We start from the raw sequence: 22,336 nt of genomic DNA, 5'->3' as shown, positions 1-22,336 counted from the left end.
TGAGCTTCCGGGCACGAAGCCGTATTGGTTGGAATGGACTAATGGACGCATTGCTGCTAGGAGATAACGATGTATGACTTTCCCGAAGATTTTAGAAAGGGAGGACAACAAGGAGATTGGCGTATATATTCCGGGGACAATGGCTCTTCCGAAAATCTGCAAAGAAACGATAGCGCGTAATTACCAGTCTGCTGGAAAATGTCGCTCAAAAAGTAACATGCGTATGATGTGACAGAGCAGAGGTGCAAATACTGCACAACTGCCTTTGAAGGTGCAGCAGGTAAAGCTGTCGCAGCTCGCCGACTTTTTCGAGGGGAGTTGGTGAATAGAGGAGACGACGTCGTTGTCAGTAATTTTCAGGATTTGCTGTACTGGTACAAGATACTGGTAGCCCAGTTTGCTGCCGCTGTCAGAAGACGTAGAGAAGGCTGCAGAAAAATGACCTACGAAAAGATCACATACGACTTCCGGGTCAGACACAAACTTGTCGCCATCCTGAATATTTATGCTATCGCGTTCATCACGTGTGCAGAACTTAATATACGACCAGAACTTCCGAGGGGAGTAGTTAAGAGATGAATCAGTGTAGTAGGTAAACGTCTTTTTGTCGCGGGCAAGACGCGTTTTCGCTAAGGACCGCCATTCTTTGTAGCTTGAGAGAGAAGACAGGTCACTGTGATCCTTAATAAGGGGTAAAAATGATGTTCTTTTCGAAGCGGGCATCTTACATCGTGACTGAAGTAAAACCGAAATTTAGTGGAGCGATTTCGCTGGATTGGGATGTGCTGGTCTGTAGCGGTTTGCACAATTTTGATTAGATCGTGGACGGCTGCTTCAACACAGTGTACATTGTACTCAGAACACCTGTCAGCAATGTCTTGAAGTTGTCAAAGAGACGTGCAATCACAGCAAGCAAAGTCGTATCTAGGAATCGTACCGCTCTTTTCGCGCGGCCTGGATACCTCAGCCATAACTGCGAAATGGGGGGGGGGGCGGCGGGGGGGGGGGGGCGGCAGGAGTTTGGGAACACATGTCCGCGGCCACAATAGGATCGGGGAATTGATCAAAATCGACTGAGCTGGACTTAGTAAATAGTCTCTAAAACATTTTCAGCGGGGTTTAGATGCAAGACAGCAGGCTGGATGTCGTTGAAAGAAAAATTAAACAAGTGAGCTGCTTTGGACTTTTCGCTATTTTCTGCGGGGTTCCACAAACAGCAAGGCACATTAAAGTCGCCGAAGAGAAGAATTTTGTAGTTTACCAGTTTTAACTTTGCAGATAAACTCTGTAGAACTGATGCAAACAGATAAATTTCGAGAGCCAGATGTAAATAGAACACGCCAAGAAGAACATTTTTCGCACCATTGAGTTTCACCTCGACCGACCAATATGCTTTCACTATACAGCTCAAGATCAGACCGTCTGACCACAAAGAAACATTTTTTCAAAGCAATGACGGCTCTACTGCCGTACTTGTGCCCTGTTGCAGCATAATTTAGGTAATTATGAAAAACTGTGTATCCATCCGTAAAGTAGTCGGCAGAAACAATGTGGTTAGGTAACCAGGTCTCCGTGATGCAGTACGCATCGTAATTAGTCAAGACGACGTTGTCATAAAATGGTTTAGATTTTTTGCGAAACCCTCAACATTTTGATAGGAGATTGTGAAGCTCATTCGGAAGTATGCTATTTCTGCATAGCACCCGGTCCTCGCGGACAAACCCTCCAATAGGTCTCAAGAAGCTTCCGTTTGCCCAGACAGTAGCGTCGTTGACTGCAGCCAAGGAATCGGCACTGACGTAACGTGAAAGGAGCATAGGTTTGCACTAAGTGATATTGTCAGTAGCAACAAAGTTCACAAGCTAGAGAACGTGGGGCGCAGAGGTGTCATGGTGCAGGCGCGACAAAAACACGGCTTTTTCGCTGGGTCGCCGGGGGGCACTGAAGATGTCCTAGATGTTGTTCTTTCCAACGGCCTCATCACGAGCAGGTCGGCGCGTATTAGCTGGGCGCTCTATATTCAAGGAGGCCCACTTCGTAGTGGCTGGGAGCAGAGGATCAAGGGACGAGGCACTTTCAGACGCGCTGTTGTCCTTGCGTTGTTGTGCGGGAGGAGGGCCTTGGTTCAGTTAGCTGGTGTGACATTGTCTTGCTTGGAGGGTGCATCGCGGGGTGAGGGAGGGGGGGGGGGGGAATCGTGACTCTCTTTTCCGCAGCCCCGAACGTAGCGCACGCACCTCGTCTTGAAGAGAAGAAATAGCCACAGACATCAGAATGGAGTTCTTCGCTGTCTCCTTGTGCAGGCGGGTGTTCTCCTAACGCAGTGCATTAACCTCGTTGGTTACGAGGGAGATCCCCAGCAACGCGTTCAAAAGAAGCTCGCGTATCCCGCTGAGGCGGTTCTTAAGGGGACACTGAAGTGATATGTAAACATTGCGGGATTACTTGCGCAAATTGTAGTCCGGAGTCCCCAGGCCATGTTTCGACCACCCTGGGCGCGTTTTCGCGATTTTATTTAGTAGAAAAATTAATTCGAAAATGCTGTCCTCCTCTCTTTACGCTCGCCCATTTTCTGCGGCGTTTTCGTGTGACGTCAGGAGGGGGTAAGCTGGCAATTGGCTGCGCTACTGCACGGCTCCCCGGCCTTCTGACAGAGTCAGTAGGCCCAGCGTTTCATCCGCCGGCCGACGACGGGTCGCCGCAATTCGTTCGCTCAGTTGAAACGAAGCCAGGACACGTTTGTGAATGGTAGAATTTGCCTTTCTTTACTTGGTTAGTTTGTACACTGTATCTAGCTCCAAGTCAAGGTCGCTTCACACAAGCGCTGCACAAGCGCACATGCGACGCTTCGCTGACTGGTATGCCAGTAGGAAAATATAAGGCCTCTTGAAGGCGGGAGAAGAGTCAGCGAAGTCAATATAGGTACTAAGGAAATAAAATCAACTGATATTTTTACCGTACAGCGTACACCTAGGATGCGGGAACCACTTTTTTGCGCTGGGCGAACAAGCACAGCGGTCAGCAGCACGACAACGCATCTGCGAACGCTTTTCCGTCTACGAAATGAAATTGCTAGACGTGAGCTATTTGTGGAAACACGGGCGACGCTTACTGCACAAGCGCAATACAACAAATAGTCACCTAAGCTGCTTGAAATGCCAAAACTAAATAAAAGTGTAAACTGGTTATACAATATATACCCTATATTACCCATGCCAGCGGAGCCCGGTCCGTGGCCGAGTGGTCTGAGTTGTTAGCTATGCCACCGCAAGTATTTTGAACGTCACAAGTTCGAATCCCCGCGGGTGCGTGCTTTTTTTTTTGTAAGTTAACTTTTTCGTTTTCCGCCGATGTTTTCTATATTGAGTTCACCTTTTTTTGGGCCGCAACGTTCATGGCACCACGAACTAGTTCACAAAACGCGCGCAGGCTGGCACTGGCACGCTAGCGAGTTCTCGTTGGCGTGCTGTTGCCATAAGCACCGTCTGCTTGCAGGCAGTGGGCACAGGCCAGAATGAACAGACCCTTGGCCTGGTGCGAACACGCTTTTTACGACACAGGCATGAGGGAGGCAAGCTCCAAATATGGGGGAAAAGCGCATGACATTTGGGCGTCAGCGGGTACGCGGAGGGCGTTCATGCACTGCGTAGGTTTCGGCTGTGAATGCTACGATTCCAATCCGTCCTAGGAGGCTTATCGTTATGCATTTTTACAGCTGACAACATGGCAGAAGCGCGGTACGATGATTACTGAGTTATTGAGAATGCCCATGCAACAACGCCAACGGTTGTGTTTTACAAAACCGAAACCGAAACCGGAACTTGTTTGGTTGCTCACCTTGGGCATCGTCCAATCACGGTGCCCGCTCCTCCTAACGTCACAGCTTTAGTTGGCGCGGCCGCCGCAAACCGCGCATGGTAGTTTTTCTTCTTTCGCGCTTTGTAAAATAATTACCGATTTGTCAACCGAATAAACGATGAAAAGTGTGCTAATTTGAGCCAGTCTACGCAGTGCAAGCCAAAACGGGAGCTTGACAAATTCACTTCAGTGTCCCTTTAAGGTCGTCAGGTCGTACAGCGAGCGTTTCGTCATCGCGGGAGAGCCGAGGCGATAAAGCCGAAATGGCTCCGTCGACCTGGGCATTGCCTTCCTTGGGCCTGTGTTGTGTTTCGCACACACAACGTGTGAACAGAATCGGGCCGTACACCCGACGTTGTAGCTCCTCTTCGGGCCAAGCAATGCATTTAAAGTGGACTCGTTTGCCTGAAGGCGTGCACCGGAGCAACTGCTACTTAATTGTGAATTTTCGACAGGCGACGATGCAGGTAGTTTTGTCGGCCACCATCTTGCGGGAGCTCCGATGCAGCGAAGTTTCCATGCCTCGGGAATTAAAAAAAGTGGGATCACTGATTTGATGGAGGGGTCCGCGAGTCCCGTGCATCCTGTTCTTTCGAAGTTGAGATGCGCTGTGGGATATAGGATTAGATCGCGCGGCTGTCTTAGGATGGAGGTGTCGAAATGGGCGTGCGTCCCTTTTGGCCCCCTTAATACACAGAAAGCTGGGGAATGTAGTGAATAAGAGTGTCAATATTGCACGAGAGATTATCACTGAGAGTACCAATGCGAGAAACAATGGAGCGGCCAGGGTTGTTGTCCTAATGATACTTAGGAAGACGGTAGAATATACCGGCTATTTGGCAAAAAAAGAAAAGAGAACAAGCGGTGGTTTCGATACCCACTCGATTTGGTCAAGCTCAGTCAGTTTATCTTCGATGATTAGGTTATAATTGTTAGTGGGATCACTAGTGAGTACTTTCTAGAAAACAGTTTCCCATAGTTGTTATTGACCCTCGTTTGTATTGTGGGTTTTGTTGAGAATTCCGATGACGCCTCCTTTATCGGCGAGTTTTATAACTATTTCCGGGCAACTTCCGAGTTCTTGCAGTTCTTTTGATCCCTTTTTATTGCGTTACTAGGGAAAGAGATTTGCAATTTCATGCTTCTCGTACATCGGGTTGGACAGCCCTAATGTGCATGTAGACACAATTATCACACTGCGTGGGAGGGGTTCAGTAGTACCTCCTAGATAATACGTGTCGACCTTTGTCGCAGTAGGGCCCTCTGGAAGAACTATCGTAGTCGCATATTCCTACGAAGTTATCTAAGTCCCTAAAAATTAGTATACGTACATGCCAGCAGCTGCCCCGAAAAAAAATTCAGAACTCTTGACAGATGCTTACCTGAGCAGCCGCGAGGATAATAGTTGAGATACTCATCACAAATTCCAGTGACTTTTATGTTTGCGCTGGTAGATGGGGAGAGTTGACCATCGGAGGAGTAAAATTTCGCTTTATCGCGATATATCTATCTGCATGTAAATTCAGGATACAAGAAAACTTACAAGGAGCGCGTAAAAATACTACAAGTAAACTGTCGGAGACAGGGCAAGAACAATAAAAACGGAGTTTACTCAAGTGTGGGCAATGGGACCTGCCTCAATTACGATATAGTTACATCGCAAAAGTGGCTGAGACTAAACGTAAATTTCCTTGCATGACGGCACGTCTCTTTTCTGACACGTAACCAAACTTGCGTGTAATTGTTCTTGCCGTTTCTTCGACTATTTACTCCCTACTTGAACGTGCTGTGTGTGATATATCTTTTTCAATAGCATATGTATAAGGCAAGTGGAGACAGAGACAAATGAGAACATCATTACAAAAATAATAAACGTTTACTGACGTTTGAGGAAGAGGACTTCCTTTCTTCAGACACTAAAGGAAGTCCTCTTCCGAAAACATCCGTAAACTTTTTGTTAGTGTTTTTTTGTGCGTTTCGGTCGCTGCTTATTCTACTTGCTCGCGCTTGGTGTGAGTTTTTATGTTTCATAATATATATATATATATATATATATACACATATATATATATATATATATATATATATATATATATATATAAATTGCGAGAGAGAAAGAGCGATACGGAAAGCAAGGATAGCAGCCTATAATACGAAGGAATGCTTAAGCTTTTAGTACTTCGTAGGTCTAGTGAATTACCATAAGTTTTTTTAGAATTTATACTCTAAAGGAAGTGAAGCGAAAATCCCGGGTCATCTACACTATCGTGAAACATAGGGGTGTTTCACGTTAGTGGAGATGGTTTTCCGTCCAAACTAGTACATCAAGAACATATAAAAAAGGGCTATACTACTCACCCTGACCGAGACGTCGAGTTTGTCTCGTATCAGTTTACGAACCGCAGCCGTCACAATGTTTCCACCAGTCTCCGCTACAAACAGGTAGTTCCTGGTCAAAAGCAGCAATCACGAAGAGAATACTAAAAAAAGGAGACTACACAAGAAGTTTTCTGTTGTAACGGCAGAATGCAGACAGAGGACCAGCAACTGAGGAAGGCAGACTAATCTGTGCCATGAAGTATCATTCCGGGTACCGCCTAAATTCTGGGTGCACGCTACTGCCGCGAACTGAGTAGGTACGTCCGAATAGTATCTGCCCGTTTTGAAGAGAATGCGAGGATAGTAGTGATCTGGAGAAATATTTGGCGAATAAAACCAAATCTTTTTAAAAAGAAGACCATGTTTAGCGATGCACAGAAAAACGAAATGCACAATTTTTTCAACAGTTCTTCAGCAAATATTCCGTAAAATAAACTTGATTGGTTTAAAGGTTTTCATAGATTTTTATTTGCATAAAACAAATGTGCAGAAGTTGACCGGCTACATTTTATCTTCATTCCTGATTTCAACTGCACACTAGGGCAACTTTCATTTGATGCAGTCCCTTCAGGCACATGATTTCAGTCATCACCTTTTATCTTTTCGAAGCATTTTTGACATTGTGGGAGATACGGTGTTAGTATTATAGGCAGGGGAAGGATTGACAGGCATGCTTCCACAGAAAGTAATTTGTTTGAGACACCAAACTGCTATGGTCTTCACGGCACCGTCTGTCTTTATGTGGTGCTCCATCTCTGTTCCTTCTTGCCGGGCCTTGCCGGGCCCTGCTATTTTTTTTCTAGCGACCCTTCTTTGTTCTCTGCTCCGCCCCTGAGCTTTCCACGCTTCACTAAATTGTTTCCGCTTGTCATCATGGCACTTGTCAATTGACCCGATTCGAATATGCTTGTCCTAATAGCGTACTGACGGTATATATTCTGACGAGCCCTGATTAGCCCATTTCTCCTCAAAAACGACACATGTAAATTGCATTTTCATGAATATTTTCGTCAGTTCTAAGACGAATACTCGACGTATAGTGGAATGAAAATAATGAAAAACAAGCCTGATTTATGATTTCCCTTTTCATGTGCGCCTGATCTGGTCGTACATTCCTTGCTTCGCCATCAGAAAGCATAAAATTAAAACAAAGGCACCCACCACGAATGGTTCAACACGCGTATAAAAAACCCTAAAGCGGCTATGCAGCAAATATGCAAGATTACTTCATTCAAAATGTTTCATCGCTTGAATATCACTGACGCACGTTTAACGTAAAGTTAGCTCAAACAAGCTAGATAGTGAGGAAAACAGAATGTCCACGCGACTGGAAAGTTTCTCTCCAGCACTGAGCTTCCGATGTATTATTGGCTGGTTATTGCGAAAGGCTAAACCCGACAAGCTCCAACACGTTTTATACATGAATATAAAGGCGTTATCCAGGCCTAAGGTAGTGCATATTTTTTTTTAATTAGGTAGAAAATGCGGGGTAAAGAATGACTTTTAGTTAGTCACGAACACGCACATATAGAGCCCTAGCGCATACTGCGCGCTCTACATATACGGCCTCCAACCCTTCGTAACAACTCCGTTGGAAGCATTGGCTTGTCTGACATGACACTTGAAAACTGACATAAGCAACACCGCCGTATTAGTCGCTCTGCTTGTCACATCATACCTCGTCGATGTTGTCGGCGCCGTCCACACGCTCACTCCGCATGCGCGTCGCGTCGAGGCTCAGGTGCGCGTCTCTCCCCCGTACCCTCCTCGCTCTCAACAACAGGTGCGGCGGTGCAGGAGGAGCGAGTGTACCCCGTGCGCTCCGTCGCTATCAACAACAGCTGCGGCGGTGCGGGGGGAGCGCGTCTGTGCGCGCATGCGTCGTAGGTACCCGTGCGCTGCGTCGCGCTCCACAGTAACGGCGGCAGGGCGTGTAGCGTGATAACGGCGTGGTGGGTGCGTGGAAAGTTCGCGCGCTTGTGTACGGAAGTGTGCGCATGCGCGTCTCTCCCCCGTACTCCTCTCCCTCGAACGCGGGCGGTGTGTATATAAGCGGCGGAGCGCGCGTTTGAAACTCAGTCAAGGGCGTCTTTGCTTGGCTTTCGCTTGACTTGACGCTTTGCTTGACGGCACCAAGCAATAAACACAGACTTTAACTTTACACTCCTTGCCTTCGCTTCTCCTTCATTCAATAAATAAGAATAATAAATACGAAATAACAATTAAGTTATCTGCTCCGCCCCTGAGCTTTCCACGCTTCACTAAATTGTTTCCGCTTGTCATCATGGCACTTGTCAATTGACCCGATTCGAATATGCTTGTCCTAATAGCGTACTGACGGTATATATTCTGACGAGCCCTGATTAGCCCATTTCTCCTCAAAAACGACACATGTAAATTGCATTTTCATGAATATTTTCGTCAGTTCTAAGACGAATACTCGACGTATAGTGGAATGAAAATAATGAAAAACAAGCCTGATTTATGATTTCCCTTTTCATGTGCGCCTGATCTGGTCGTACATTCCTTGCTTCGCCATCAGAAAGCATAAAATTAAAACAAAGGCACCCACCACGAATGGTTCAACACGCGTATAAAAAACCCTAAAGCGGCTATGCAGCAAATATGCAAGATTACTTCATTCAAAATGTTTCATCGCTTGAATATCACTGACGCACGTTTAACGTAAATTTAGCTCAAACAAGCTAGATAGTGAGGAAAACAGAATGTCCACGCGACTGGAAAGTTTCTCTCCAGCACTGAGCTTCCGATGTATTATTGGCTGGTTATTGCGAAAGGCTAAACCCCACAAGCTCCAACACGTTTTATACATGAATATAATAGCGTTATCCAGGCCTAAGGTAGTGCATATTTTTTTTTTAATTAGGTAGAAAATGCGGGGTAAAGAATGACTTTTAGTCAGTCACGAACACGCACATATAGAGCCCTAGCGCATACTGCGCGCTCTACATATACGGCCTCCAACCCTTCGTAACAACTCCGTTGGAAGCATTGGCTTGTCTGACATGACACTGGAAAACTGACATAAGCAACACCGCCGTATTAGTCGCTCTGCTTGTCACATCATACCTCAGGGTTTTCAAAAAGGATTATTGTCTGCCGTGACCAAATACACCAGTAGCAGTTTTCATCAGCTGCGAAACAAGTGCGGCAGTTGTCAGTGAGGGGTACCACTGCGCCATCTAGGAGAGCGGATGGTCCCCAATGTAACACAAGATGTGTTTTTCCAGAGCAGCAGCCTGTCACGGGTCATGGTCAGGCCCCTCAGAAGGAATGCTCCAAAACCACCGCACCAGCAATACGAAGACCCGGCATTTCAATATATGTGTCAAATGTAGCCCAATCAGGGAACGCCACGCGTTGACATTGACATTACGACCAAATGGAATCTGAATACGACAAGGATATTCGAATCGAGTCAAGTGCAAAGTGCCATGACGACAAGCGGAGACAATTTAGTGAAGTGTGCAAAGCGCAGGGGCGGAGCAGAGAACAAAGAAGGGTCGCTAGAAAAAAATAGCAGGGCCCGGCAAGGCCCGGCAAGAAGGAACAGAGACGGAGGACCACATAAAGACAGACGGTTCCTTGAAGAGCATAAGAGGTTGGTGTCTCAAACAATATACTTCTTGTGGAAGCATGCCTGTCAATCCTTCCTGTGCCTATAATACTAACACCGTATCTCCCATAATGTTAAAAATGTTTCGGAACGATAAAAGCTGACGGTGTTATTTTTTGCCCCGTGCAGGATAGCACAAATTCCCCTAAGTTGGAATAGTAAGAGGCCAGGATATGGTGCCTACGAAATATGCACCCAGTTTCACTTAATGGGTAGGTAACGTGGTTTACGAAATACAACTAAATTTTGGCCAATTGTATGCTGGACATGCTTAGTGATCGGGCAAGATTACACAGACTTGCAGTTCCCAGCAATTTACGCGATCATCCGAGTGACCACTGTAAAAGATGCGGCCGTAAGCCACTACTGAAATAAACATACTTTCTGGAGCGATATTTAAATAAAACGGAGGAATATAATAGAGAAGCTTATTACATTAACAAAGCGGATGACAAAAAGCATAAGTACAACATCCTTGTCAATCTTTACAAAATCAGACATAGACGGGCCGTTTATTCATGAAACTTGTTTAATAGCTAGTTCCTTGCCGTCCCCATCTTTTTATCTTAAAACTTTTCTTGTTATGTTTTTTGCAACAACTTGTGCATTAAAAACTAAACAGTTGTAAGTCAGCGCGCATTTTATATCCTGCGTGTTTTCCATCCTCCATCCTGTTTTTATTGTGCAGCACTTCGCCAGTCGGTACCGTGGTTTGGCGGCCACGGCCACGATGTCTGCAAACGGAGCGAGCGAACCAGACTCCGAAGCGCAAAAAAAACTGAGGAGGAATGTTTGGGGAAATGGTGCGGGTGAAGGCGACATGCGCTGCTATGGGATGGTGTGAATCAGTTAAGAAGGGAAGGGATAGTAAAGCTATGGCGTCATCTCTCTCACTGCCTCGCCCTAACACTCTCACCACACCCTCGTTCTTACTTCGTGGTTCATCCGAAGCTCATTTGGCGGGAGATCAAACAGGATTTTGCAACAACATTCTCGGCGTCGGCGACGCGCGGAGAGATAGGGCCACCCCGTGTTTCTTAAACATGCCATCACTTCCTGAGACACAGCAAGAATACGTCGTGACCGAGAAGACTGCTGTTAGTGCTGCGCACAACTTTTGCTTTAAGTTGTAAACTAAACTTCTGTGCTTGTTTCGCGGTGCTACAATTTTTCATTATTACTAGTTAGGGTTAGTACAATTTTGTTGATGCCTTTTAGTTTTTACCACTTTGTTTGGGTGTTGTTTTCAGTGCGGATATTTATGCTTGATTGTATTCATCTTTCGCATAATTTTTCCCTGTCCATCGGAGACACATGTACATGCTTTCTTGCGTGCTAAGACGGTACTTGACGCAGCCTTACTTGACATCTAAACATTTGTTTTCGGTATCCCACAATTCATCATTCCTGGCGTTATAAAACATATGATGCCACAAGAGGATTTAAAATTTTATTTAAGTGGTTATTTCTGTTTCAGTAAAGCATCTTAATGCTTTTCGACAAGGGCCAATAACCCTATAAAACACTAAATCTTCTGAAAAAAAAAAAATAAAGTTGCGCCTTAGTGACCCCTTTATATAGGTTTTCTTCAAAGGGTCTTTTAAGCCTATAATAAACTTATTAGGATCAGTTTAGTGCAAAGTTGGAGAAACTTGGAGATAAAAAACATGCAGAGTCAGCCCGCTAGCGTCGCGTGTGCCGCTGTTTACATGCGTTCTCATAAAACAGAGCTTCATCTCGGCGTTTACGAGAGCGAACATATACACGCTCAGTGTGTTTGCTATGATCAATAAAGAAAAAAGTAAAATTTATAGGCTTAAAAGATAACGTGTGGCATCATTTCAGCAGAAAACCAGAACATCGACCCTGCGTAACTAAGAAGCCGGCCTTTCTAATGTAGAGGGGATCGACAAGGACAGTTCTAGCGCTCTATACAAAAAGCAGCAGGATGAAGTTGTCCTCATGCCCAAAAAATAGGAGGCGCTCAAAAAGAGCCACACTCCTCCTTTCACCCGCATGTAACTACTGCATTGCAAGAAAGCCTGTAGCCAGCAGCAGTAGGTCGAACGCGCGCACTCATAGTGTGATACATCGAGAGCGCAATTACCTTAAACTCATATATTTCAGGTTTCTGTGTTCTTTGGCAGGGCATTTCGACTTTCCAAAAAGGAAAAATTCTACAAATATGCTTCATGAAACCACTTTCTGTTTCAGTTTTGAAGCATTGAAATGAATAAAAATATTCGAAGTTTTGCTATAGTGCAACTTGACACAATTATATTACAACAAAGCAATGTTTGCTCTGATATTCGTAAGTTTGAAATATTCTCACACCGTCAAACGTAGTCGCCACTACAATTAGAAAATGAAGGTGTGCATACGTGCCGTTCTGTGCAGAGACACGCAAGGAAACAAGATGTGCGCAGTATCTTTTGCCACTAAAACGGCGAACGCTTCATAAAAGAAGACCTTGAAAATACGCATGATTCTACTCATACGAGAGAACACTCAGCTTTATTTATCTACAAGAATTCTACTTTCCTGTTTGACTGTGTAATTTGCTGGCATTCTTTTTAATGACTTTTCTGTAAGTCTTCAAAGATTATGATTGGACGAGTGATTAATACCGCAAGGATTTCGATTCCTACGTGCACAGCAAACAAATACGTATATACTAGGTGAAACGACCTCACCAAATATCTCAGAAAAGGCGCAGCGAAATTCTGTTTCATCAAAACTTAACAAATACCACAAAGACACTGTGAAACGAGCAATAAATGTTTGCGATATACTTTGGCAGCTAAATGTTTGTGCGAACTTTCCTTGTTTGTTTCCATTCAAAATTTTATTTTTCTATCATGTTGTGCCCCACACTGCAACAGAGTGGTCCTCTTGTGGAAAACTAACAAACGATTGCCGCAACATATTGCAAATACACCTTTAGTGACTGCCTAGTGTGTGCCTTTACCTTCTAGACTAATCTTGAATTATTTACCTGCCTATTCCGTTTATCCCTACCGTAGTTTATGTAACTTGGTGGTCCCACAAGCTGCGTACACATGAGTTAACTAACGGAGAGTAAAAGACGTTTTTTTGGAAACATTATATTGCAGCTTTTTTCTTCATCGCAGAAATGTCCCAAGTATGTTCATTTAAAGCACCTGCAGATAACTTTCTCAAGGCGCTCCATGTCACAACTATTGCCAGAGCTGATTTCTGGATGATGTAGGATGAAACTCAGGTAATAAATGTCGCTGTGAGCACATTCCCGGCACAACGCAGTGAACATAGACTTCGTAAGAGCCCTCTATCATATTCCCAATACCAAAGGGCACCTGGAGTAGTATGTAATTAAGTTACTCTTTGTGATAAATTGTTGGAAAACATTAAAAACGGCAGCAAAGACAACATAAAACAACAAGAAGCAAATTGTTGACAGCGAAACAAGCCACTTCTGGATTTTTAGCGTTCGCTTTGATTTGCATGCTGCTGACTTGGAAACATACGTCAACCAGAAAGCCGCACCAAAAGACCTTCTTCTAGCTTGCACACCCTCGATGTGCACATTTTATCCGGAGGAAATTACGAAATGGGAGAAAGTGCTGTCCGATGCGTCGGTGGGTCTCCCGGAGATCGTTTCACAGCACAGACGAAGACGGACCACGCAGCTTCTAGATGTCGAACTTCTAGAGAGGTCGCAATCGAATCTACTCGACTTAGAATGCAAGGACGTTAAAAACTTTGAGACGACAAAGACGAAAGAAATATCACAACAAAAGATCAAGAACTTGCAACGCGATAATATTTCCCCGCAGTTTTTAGTCAACTCCGTGCAACCAAACTATCCCGTAGGCGTCACCCCAGGTCCCAATGCCATATCTCGCCAGTGAACCCACAACAAACGAACGTGGTAAATCTGTGAAGCAAAACATTATCCCCGACTCAAGAAAAACTTGTCTCGAAAGGTTTGACATTTTCCCCAGCCTCCGGAAAATTCAATGAGTTCCATCTATATCAGGATCTGGACACTCTCGCGCGTAATCTACGTCTCCGGGAATACTTCCAGACCACCCCAACACAAAAGCACAACTGCCTGGTGCATCAAACAAATCCTGGACACCAAAAGACCGAGAGAGAGAGAGAAAGACTTTATTGCACGATCCTGCGTGGGGATGGGGAATCAGGAGACCCTGTGAAGTAGGCGGTGTCCTCTTCCCATTCCTGCCTTGGTTAAGGCCTCGAGGGGTATTGGGCCAGTGGCCCGGCTCGAGCTACTAAGATTCCTCCAGCCACGCAGCCTCTCCCCCGTACCCTTGGATGAGCACGGTAGTGAGTCGCGCCGGCGTCAGAATGCTCCGTTCGCTCTTGCCGAGCGAGGGCTTCCTCGAGCCGCTGGATGGCTTGCCTCTGCTGCGCGCAGTTCGGCGATGTGATCATTGTCACTACATCCGGTGGGATGTCGGCCGGGGTAGTGTTCGCACTCGTAGTGTTCTCACACGTATCACTCGCGCACTCCGCGTTTGCGCACGCGTCAGCGGTGTCCGCGTTTGGGGTGTCACAGTACTGGGGATCGCGCACTGCACCGGTATTCACTCGTCCGCAACCCTGTTCGTCTCGGTGGCGGTGGTGGGCTTGCAGGATGTGGGACAGGGTAGCGGGTTCACTCGCGCACTCACTACACATGTAGTTTTTGAAGCGTCCTGGGCACACGTAGCGCGCCAGAGCCGGTGTAATCACAGTTCTTGTTTGTAGTTGTCGGAGTAACACCTGCTCGTGCCGGTTGAGTCCGGGATGAGGTGGGGGTTGTGTCCTTCTTTGCTCTTTGTAGTACCGGAGTATTTCCCCGTACTCCAGTAGTGGTTCGTAGTCTTCTTCCTCTTCGTTCTCCTCGTTGTCGTTTCCTTGCTCCTCGTCGCCTTCACCGCCATACCCTGCGGCCCGCGCCGTGTTCGAGAGGCGGGGGGGCGCCGCGCGGTGTGTAAGCTCGCGCGCGACGGCGTCCGCCCTCTCGTTCCGGTTGGCCACTCCGCCGGGTATGAGTCCGACGTGGGCAGGAAACCACCTGAGGTGTGTAGTGTTGGTCTTCGGGTCTGGTAGTGGTCGAAGGAGGCGGTGGGCCGGAGGACCCATGCTGCCTTTGCTGTAGTTGACTATAGCTGACTTGGAGTCGCTTAATATGGTGGTGATTGTTGGAGCACTCCTCAGGGCTAGCGCGATCGCCGCCTCTTCCGCTTGTGTAGCGTTGTCCGCTGCGAAGCTCGCCGCACTCATGGTGGCACCGTCCGTGGCTCGAATGACGGTCGCAACGTAGGTTCGGGGTCGGCGCGGGTAGCGGGCCGCGTCGACGTACACCGCAGTGTTGTCGGTGCTGTATGTTTCTGCCAGTGTCCTAGCTCTCGCCGTTCGCCTTTCCCTGTTCCTCTCTGGATGCGTGTTACGAGGTAAGGGTGTGACGACTATCTGTTCGCACAGAGATCGTGGTAGTCGTTCGCGTGGTCTGGCGGCGTCAGCCCCGCCTTCCACATCCTGCCTTTCCCGCGGAGCTGTTGTGGCGGCGCGGTTCGTGCTGTGGTAGTGTCCGGTCCTGTGTAGTATCTCTCTTCCGGTCGGCGTTTCCCGGAAGCGTGCGATTTGTGCAGTTCTCTGCGCTTCGCATATTTCGTCCAGGGTATTGTGGACTCCCAGGGCTTCGAGCGCCCTGTTGCTGGTGCACTGTAGTAGTCCGAGGGCGACTTTGTAGGCTTTGCGTATAGCAGCATTGATCTTGTCTCGCTCCTGCGCCAACCACGTGTGGAAGGGGCCGGTATAGGAGATCTGACCAACGACGAACGATTGTAGTAAGCGGAGAAGGTTGGCTTCGCGCATGCCTTCGTTTCTTGTGGATATTCGGCGCACCAGTCGAGCGGCGTTGTCTATGCTAGTCAATAGCCTGCTCAGGGACGTACGGTTGGTGCTTCGTCCTTCGTCAATGTGGTACCCGAGAACTCTTATGCGCTGGACGTGTGGTATTCGTGTGCCGTCGTGCGCGTGGAGGGCGATGTGGGAAGCGTCTTTGGCGGCTTTCTTTCTTCGTGGGCCGGGCGGTGTGAGTATTAGAAGCTCAGACTTTTGCGGCGAGCACCGGAGCCCGGTGTCTGCGAGTCCGGCCTCGACCTCGTCTATCGCCCGTTGTAGTGACTCTTCTATGTGTCCGTTGGTGCCCCCAGCCATCCAGATGGTGATGTCGTCCGCATAAATTGTATGTCGGACTTCTGGGATTTGTTGTAGGCGCTCTGCCACTGGTATGAGGACCAGATTGAAGAGGAGCGGGGAGATGACGGAACCCTGTGGGGTACCCGTGCTCCCTCTCTTGCGCTCCTCGAGTTGCGTGTTTCCAATTTGTATGCTTGCGGTCCTGTCCGTTAGAAAAGCCCGAATATAGTTGTAGGTTCGCTCTCCCAGTCCCAGCTTGCTGACCTGCTGGAGGATGGCTGAGTGGCGGACGTTGTCGAACGCGCGCGGACGTTGTCGAACGAAGACCGACGAGACTAGCACCTAGATATGTATATAGCGGCTGTACAGGAGGATGTAATCCGGGCATATGCACAGCACCAACCCGTGCGCAACAATCTGTCAGTAGAAGAGCGCGCAGCTTTACATTCCCTTCAAGCGGACACCAGCATAATTATCAAAACAGCGGACAAGGGGAGAGCGATTGTTATACTTGACAGGTCTGAATACTTGGAAGAGGGAATGCGACAACTAAGCGACAGACAATTCTATAATGAGCTACAAAATGACCCCACAAAAATCTATGGAAGAGAAATTCACAACACCCTCAAATCTCTTGTCACGGAAGGTAACATAAGTGCCGCGATGGTTAAAATTATGTCACCAGAACATCCTGTTCGTGGTCGATTTTACTTGCTACCCAAATTGCATAAGAGCAGCCGCCCGAGCAGACCCATTGTATCCAGTAACAAGACGGTGACAGAAAAAACATTTCAAGCTTCATTATTCACACAATTAAGGACACCCCCCCCCCTACGTTCCCGTCCTACATCAAAGATACCAACCATTTTCTACAGGAAGTTGCTGGTATCGTAATCTCCCCAGCGTGTTTTCTGGTGATGCTGGACGTGTTGTTAAGAAATAAAGATGAGCAGGCAGGACGTCTGGTTTCCTGGTTCCATTTCGCTACACTTTCTCTGGTGCCGGGAATCCCGGGAACAGGTACACGAGTGGATCTACGTTCGACGGCGCAGGGGCTCCGAAGCACGCGAGGCTTGCATACCTTCGTACTTCTTTATCATGAAAGCCTTGCCCTCGGCCGCCGCCCCTTTCGGCTCGTTCCCAAGCCCGCCCTTGTCTCCTAGGTATTCGAAACCCCAGCGTCTAGCTTCATCGACTGGTACTATGGACGCTGTTCGTATTCGCTGAGATGTCCTGCGAGCGACCGTCTCCGGGACCATGACAGTTCTGGACACCTTGCTGCGGAGCCAGGTAGCAACGGCCCTTGACAGACAAATTGTCCTGGACCTCATTTTGCATGACTAGGTGAGCCTTCACAAACTCGACGCTCAAGTTCAGGAGAACCTGCAGGGTGAAGAGTTTCATGCTGACGTTTGCGAAGCGATCGATTCTGACTAGCGTATCTGCGCCCTGCGAACGCGCGTACGCTTCTCCGCGAGCCATGACTTTTCAGCAAGCCCCGTCCATAAACCTCAGGGGGCGGTGTTCACTACCCGAATCGCCACCTCGACTATGTGCTCGCTTCCCGAGGAGGCCCGGTGGACAATGGTCCCGGGTGACGTGCCGCCTGTATGGGAAATGACTGGTGCGGTGGTAGAAGAACAGGATAACGATGACGGATGCGCTGCAGCCTTTCAGGACGCCAAGCGAGACCCCGACGGGCTCAGCCCGGAAAAGCGGCTCCAGCGGCCTCCCAACCCGTGTGTTGCCGTGATTGCCGTGGTGGAGAAATCTCAGGGACTCTGCCGAGACCTCGCCATCGCTGACGCGACTATCGTTCCCGAGATGTCTGACCGGCCTTGCCGCAGCGCTGGCGTCACCGACGCGGCTCTCACGTCAGAGGCATCATTACAGCCCTTCCACAACCCTCGTATTCACTACTTGACTACCGCTATGGATACGTCGGACCCGTTCTGCCACGACCCTAGATTCGATGATGCGACTCTTGTTTTGGAGACTTCCCAGTTTCCCTGTTGCGACCCTTACGTCAGCGACGCATCTCTCATTTCGCAAGCATTTCAGCAACACCGTTTCGATTAAAATATATTTTCATTGGGTCTAGCAACGAAAACGCAGTTCGTGCAGAAGATGGACTCGCTTCAGGGGACAACAAAGCGCCTGCTTCTCTTTCGCTCCGTGAGCGAGGCTCAACTCCAGAGGCGAGCAGCGGCCTCTCTCATACTATCCCGCAGGCGACAAATCCACGCAGCGACACAGGACGGTTGCTTCCATGGTCGTGACCCCTTCTCTGGCGAACACGATTCCATGCTGGACGCGCCTTTCTGCTACGCTTACGTGCCCGACCAAAGCAAATTCTCCTTGTCCGCTGACGAAACAGCATTGTTACTTCAGCGCATCGATCGATTTGTGGAGGCCGGACAGGATATGAACACGACCACAGTGACACTGCATTCGCTGCATGTTCTCTGGGCACTTGGCTGCCCGCATTATCTGTTTCCTTTCGATCCTGGCGGGTGCCTTCTGGCCGAAAACCGCGACCACAGCCTGCTATCCCGGGTGACCTTATGAACATTCGTAGTCTTCACTTTTAGATCTAACTCACTTTGACCCAACAACTACGCGAGCGCTCGTTGTCCGTGACGCTAGCTATGGACTTGTACTACCTAGCTCGAATGACAACGCCGTGTACCGAGATCGACGGCACCGAGACACCCAGCCGAAGGCCCCACTAGATCTCCCAGCCAGCTTACAAGCATCGCTGCTGTGGAATCATGCACCGCTGCGGAAGTCGGACAACATGTCGTAGTGGGACACAGACTTTGTCACTACCCCTGCAACTGCCTGCTAGGTCCTAACGAACTTGGCAGCGGCAGGGAGTATGTTAAGAAATTAAGATGAGCAGGCAGGGGGCGACAGTAGGGGGAGTAAAAAGGGAGGAAGTGGAGGATCACGGTGCGCACAGCTTCGCTAATCGACTCCATCACCGTATCGGAAGCCAGACGCTGGTACTCTTTCGCTACACGTGTGTTCATTGTACACAAATATTCCCCCCTCGGAAGGCATCGCCGCTACCGTGGCTGCATTTACTGGCTTAGACAACCCATCAATAAACATACATACCGAAACTCTCGCAACGCTTCTAACCATTGTACTAAATTGTAATCACTTCGAATTCAACGAAAAGCACTTTCTTCAGATCAGTGGCACGGCGATGGGAACCAAGATAGGTCCAAATTGCGCCAATATTTTTATGGCATCATTGGAAACTCCTTTCATTGAGAAGCAACAAAAGAAACCACTGTTTTACAGGCGTTTTCTAGGTGACATATTATTGATATGGAACCACGAGAAAGCCAGCCTTCTGAACTTCATTTCAAAATTTAACTGCCTCCATTAATCAATCAAGTTCAACCACGACATATCTCCAGATACCATCAACTTTTTGGATGTAACCCTTAAAGTACATGGCAACTCACTCACTACCACCGTTAACAAAAAACCCACGGATCGCCAGCAGTACCTGCATTTTGGCGGCAACTACCCACGACATTGCAAAGTTGTAATACCATACTCGCAGTCATACAGATACCGCCGAACCTGTTCTGATGTCCAAGAATTTGACAAAAACTCGCAAAATAAACAACATCCTTCTGAATCAAAATTAGCCAGAAAATATAATTGATGACGCAATGAACCGGGCCCGCCGAACAGACCGCCAGTCAGCTTTGTCAAAAGCCAATTCACAAAAAAAAGAAACCCCCCTGACCAACCTGGTATTAACATATGGTGCGAACATGCCACGAGTAAACAACATACAGAGCAGGCATGTCAACATGGTCAGACAAAGTGAGAACCTGTCAGCTATCTTCCCCGACCCACCCCGTGTAGTGTATCGTAAAGACAAGAACTTAAGAGATATGCTTGTTAAGGCTAAAATTGGAGTCACGAAGCAACACTCAGGCTGCCGCCCATGCGGGAAAATGCGCTGCAAAATTTGTCCGCTCATCACCCCAACCGACACGGCCAAAGCTAACTTTTCCAAATTTTAATTCCGAATAATAAAAAGCCTGGACTGTGATTCCAGTAACGTCGTATACAGACTGCACTGCGAAATGTGTGGCAATTGGCCAGACCGAGAATGCATTCCTGCTCAGATTCAACCGCCACAAATCCCATGTCACCTCACAGCCAGATCTACCATTTTCCAAACATATGCGCCTGCCGGACCATTCCATTGAGCATATCAGAATTACTCTCCCGCAGTCCGGCTACCGCTCTTCCCTCGAACGCGAGCAGAGGGAGTCCTACTTTATACATAAATTCCAGGCATTCACCCATGGCGTCAATGAGGATCTGGGCCACCTCTTATTCTTGCAGCAAAAAGCTGCGCCTTAGGCGCAAATATCGGGGCCTTGCGGGCGATGGAGGGGGTGAGCGCGGAACCGGGATCGTGTATACAACTTAAAAAAAGAAAGCAAGAAGGAACAAAGGAAACCCCGTATTAGGGACTAAGTCAAGCAAAACAAACTGGATAGAACCCCCCCCCCCCCCCTCACCACCCTTCCCGCCCAATCGGCAACCACCCGTCTCATAAGTGACCTTGAACAGCTGTGAGCGTTCCCCGCGGGCCCGCCGACACACAGTGGCCTGAATTATGACCGCCGCACCGCTGACAGACCAACAGTCGAAGAATGCGCCGCAAACGAAACCAAATCCTAGTGTTACTTGTCCCGCTGCTCGCTGGCCGCTCGGCAAAGCTTTGCTACACCACTCGGTTTCGTCGAAGTGGCGCAAATACTAGAGCTGGTGTAGGTTTAACCAGGAGTAAAACAAAACCGAAAATGGGACAGGCAATTTCGAGTATGGCGCGGGGACCATGTGTCGACTGGGCGGGCCGTGCATGCATGCGGCCTTCCAGTTTGACCGAATCGAAGATCTATGCCTGTGCCACCATCCTATGTCCGTCTCCCTTCACCCCCTTTTTTAGCCCTTTTCCCTTCCCGCTGACTACATTTACACCATTTACAGAGCGCGCAGGACTCACTCTTGTTTTTGATTTGGTGTTTGCTTGTGTACTTCTTGTTTCGCGTTTTCGTGCTGCCTTTTCGTCCGTGTTCTTTCCCCTTCCCTCACCTTCTGCCTTTCTAGCCAATCGGAATGCCGCACTTGCTCAAACTGTTTGAAACACACCTCTCCCGCGACCTCTCCTGGAGGGATGAGGGAAGTGACCCTCCCTCAAAGAAATTTTAGTATAAAGGCGAAATGTGAGAAAAAATAAAATATAGGCCTGAAGAAGGAGTTTCTAACTCCGAAGCTGTTGGCAACAAAACACGGGAAACGTGTCAGTGGACTTCTTTCACTATATATATATATATATATATATATATATATATATATATATATATATATATATATATATATATAACTTATATCGGGTATTTATGTGAAGGTATTTTTGTTCCCTGCACTTGGGGGTGGTAGCCAGCGCCACTAGGACTTCACATAATACCCAAATACCTTCTCGAATACCTTCACATAAATACCGGAGAAAGTGGTTTGGAAGCAGCCCCGCCACTAGCCTAGTAGTCATCGCATCAGACCGGTATTCTGTAGGTCTTGGTTCGGATGCCACCCGGCGGGCATTTCGTCACCACTCCCTTCCTGTCTCGAAAATTCTTCATCTGTTTCTATGACCTACGGAATTCACCCCTTTGCTTTCTGAGGTTTTATTGACTGCCAACACTAATTTCTGTCTATATATATATATAAATATTTTATTTATATATACACTGTCGAGTGTAGTGTGACCGTGAGCCCTGCACCCAATAAAGGTTGCATGCTTCCGTCTTCCAGAGCAGGTATCAGCAGTACGCTTGGATGACGGACCATTCCGCACAGTTCTCAGGAAAGAAGACAGGCGTGAACAACAAAGGACGTCTGCGGATTATTTATTAGCTGATGGACGTGTCGAGAAGCACTTTTAAAACCGAATGGCAAGCTTGCTTTTCTGCAACTCTTTTGCGCTGGCAATTCCTTAGCATCATGCGGGAATTGTGATGCTAAGGTAGTTATGAGTAAATTTATTTCATGGTGAAACAAACCTATTCTTGACACTGCAGCTGTATCGGTTGCTCAATCCTTGTCTAGTCTAACATCTAGTCTAACAACTGCCAGATAGTTATTCCTCAAAAGGCTCCATTCGTGATTTTTAAACCAATTCAGAATCATCGATACATTCCACCGATTACGAGCAATTCATGTACCGCGACA

The 22,336-nt window shown here is 47.7% G+C and overlaps 1 protein-coding gene across 1 annotated transcript in view; it reads right to left on the bottom strand.

Moving 5' to 3' along the window:
• LOC144149914 (medium-chain acyl-CoA ligase ACSF2, mitochondrial-like) overlaps positions 1-22,336 on the bottom strand; it is a 116,786-nt gene that overhangs the window by 28,501 nt on the left and 65,949 nt on the right. The window contains exon 10 of the mRNA XM_077681647.1: positions 6,217-6,290. Coding sequence (XP_077537773.1) covers positions 6,217-6,290 — 74 coding nt within the window. The remainder of the gene's footprint in view (positions 1-6,216; positions 6,291-22,336) is intronic.

The sequence above is a fragment of the Haemaphysalis longicornis genome, unplaced genomic scaffold (genome assembly GCF_048455015.1).
Source record: "Haemaphysalis longicornis isolate Haplotype H1 unplaced genomic scaffold, Haemaphysalis longicornis Haplotype H1 scaffold_8, whole genome shotgun sequence".
Classification (NCBI taxonomy): Eukaryota; Metazoa; Arthropoda; class Arachnida; order Ixodida; family Ixodidae; genus Haemaphysalis; species Haemaphysalis longicornis.
The sequence above is the reverse complement of the archived record's forward strand: the minus strand, read 5'-3'. Positions and strand labels throughout refer to the sequence as shown.